At 40.3% G+C, this 2496-nt stretch overlaps 1 protein-coding gene across 1 annotated transcript; it reads left to right on the forward strand.

The window, feature by feature from the left end:
* Positions 1-431: 431 nt before the first annotated feature.
* On the forward strand, positions 432-1280 carry LOC145406731 (uncharacterized). Its single transcript, XM_080277832.1, has one exon. It carries the CDS (start codon positions 432-434, stop codon positions 1278-1280), a length of 849 nt encoding a protein of 282 aa, XP_080133958.1.
* Positions 1281-2496: the final 1216 nt, after the last annotated feature.

The following is a 2496-nucleotide window of genomic DNA, read 5'->3' on the forward strand; positions in this document are numbered from 1 at the left end:
GATAACCATTGTTTGTATTTTGAAAATGAGGCTAATAATACGTGCATCTTATGTGGGTTTTCTCAGAAGACATTTATTGTTTTAGCTTTTGAACACAAATGTCCAAATTCTTAATATAATTTTCTCAAATTGTGACTTACACATATATTCATTTTTTATAATTTTAATTATTTCTCTAGGTACTTTTCGTTATGAAAGTAATCAAACGCACATACAGACTAGATGTGGGTCACAAATTTTTCAAACTAACTGACGTCATTTTAGAAAGATCAAAGAACGTGGCCTGATTGTGTTGAGAGTGTGAAACCTTTTGCAGCCCACCTGCCTGGAATCAAATTAGCACTGGAAGACCTCTTGGAGCTGAACCTAACTGCCAAAAGAAGAACAGAAATAAGTGGAGCTCTGTCTTAAGTGACATCATTTGTGTGAAAATGTCTGTTGTATGGTACAAAGTCCTAGTTCCAGCTGACTTCTGTAATAAAGATATTCAAGCCAGTGATGCGACACTGAATGTTGGAGTGTCAAACATAGAGGACTTGCTTGTAGAATTGACAGATTTCCGAAATAACTGGAAAGGAATGTGGAGTGAAGCAAAGCTAGTTGCTTCAAACCTGGACATCGAGGTGAATCTGTATCATGGACGTGGTAAAGCAGCTGGAGCTAAAAGCAAAAGATTTCATGATGATGGTGATGCCACAGCAGACATAAATTTATCAGAACAAAATGAAGCAGATGAGTCACCTGAAGAAGCATATTTCAGAAAGTCTGTGTTTTATGTATTATTTGATATTGTAATTGGTGAACTGACTGTTAGATTCAAAGCTGCCAAGAATATTTCTGAAAACTTCAGTTTCCTCTGGAAGTACCTAACAATATCAGCAGAGGAGCTTGAACTGAAATCAAAATCACTGGCAGATAAGTATCCTGCCGATATCAGGCACCTACCAACAGTTCATCACTCAAATTTTGGGCAGAACCAACTAAGCCCATTGGAACTATTGAATTGTTTGGCAGAGTACAGACTAGAAGGGCTCTTCCCAAATGTGTCTGTCAGTCTGTGCATTCTGCTAACAATCCCTGCCAATGTCGCCTCTGCAGAGCACTCATCCTGCAAACTCAACCTAATAAAAAATTTTCTACGAACAACAATGACCCAAGCACGACTTGTGGACTTGGCTAGACTCAGTGTTGAGTCTCAACTTGCAAGATCTCTTGATCTTGATGTTGTGCTTCATAATTTTGCCAAGAGGAAAGCAAGGAAAGCACCATCGTTCGTATAATGAATGACCCATATAAGTATTCTGTATGTAAGCTTTATGTATTGTATTATGATTTTACTTACAGTACATTATTATCAGTTTAATGCATGGTTATTGCTTTCCTTGTATTTTTTTGTAATAATTACACATGTGTGTATCATGTGTATGTCTTATCACTCTAGTGGATGAAATTATTTCTGGTCAGCAGTTCACTGGAATGTATTCCTACGTTGCTGAAGCAGTGAAAAAAATTATGTTACATATACATATAGCATACGCCCCCCACCTTTCCTTTACCTACTGCAGGGGTGGGGGCCCCAAACTAGTCCTGTCCTACTGTCATAGAGTGTAGACTGCATTAAGATAACTAGTTGAAGCATGTAGTCGACCATGTAAAGATAAATAGTGAGAAAACTGAGGCTGTAGAGAAATAGTGCACTGCTGAGCGTCAGGCTAGTGTACAGGGAGCATATGAAAAGAATGGACAGTGCATGGTGAATCTTGATGGATCCCAAGCATCTAAAGGTAGCATTACAGGGTTGAATAATCAGAATGTAGGAGATTTAAGTCCTGGACTTAATTATGATGCCCCAGTTTCTACGCCCCAAACCAGTGAAGTACATGGCTATAATGGGGGTACAATTAAAAAGAAACTCAGGAATCTGATGGTAGCGTATCTTGGGAAGCCTACTATGCACATTTTGAGTTACTTGCTGATCAGAATGGTTGGGGTGATAGGCAGAGGACAGTGCAACTTGCCACTAGCCTTAAGAGTGCCACAATGGAAATTCTGAGCCAGATGTCAGTGATGTGGAGGAACAGTTATCAGCCCCTGGTAGAAGTGCTGGAGCCGAGATATGGGATCATGTACCAGACTGAGGTTTACATAGCACGATTCCAGACCTGTATACGGGCTCGAGGTGAATCTCTACAGCAGTATGCTTATGACCTGCAAAGTATGGCATACAATGCGTACCCTGGAGCAGCACCTAACATGTTGACTATTCTACTGAGGGACCAGTTAATCGATGCTCTTGACAGTGCAAAGTTGAAAGTGCAAGTAAAGCAGCAGGCACAATCTAGACGAACGCAAGAAGCACTAGCCAGGGCTCTAGAATGTGAGTCCTATGTCAGGTCCAGCACATCCCTTTCTCAGGAAGGTCGTATTGCAGGATTCAAGGCAAAAAAAAAGGCAGGTTCGTGAAGCAGAAAAATTTGAAGGAAGTTGCTGGTACTG

This window comes from Coenobita brevimanus, chromosome 8 (genome assembly GCF_032717465.1).
Source record: "Coenobita brevimanus isolate Jiangsu-jjx chromosome 8, ASM3271746v2, whole genome shotgun sequence".
Taxonomy (NCBI): domain Eukaryota; kingdom Metazoa; phylum Arthropoda; class Malacostraca; order Decapoda; family Coenobitidae; genus Coenobita; species Coenobita brevimanus.

Excerpts from the sequence above, each read along its gene's own strand:
- LOC145406731 (XM_080277832.1), top strand. The coding sequence starts at position 432 with ATGTCTGTTGTATGGTACAAAGTCCTAGTTCCAGCTGACTTCTGTAAT.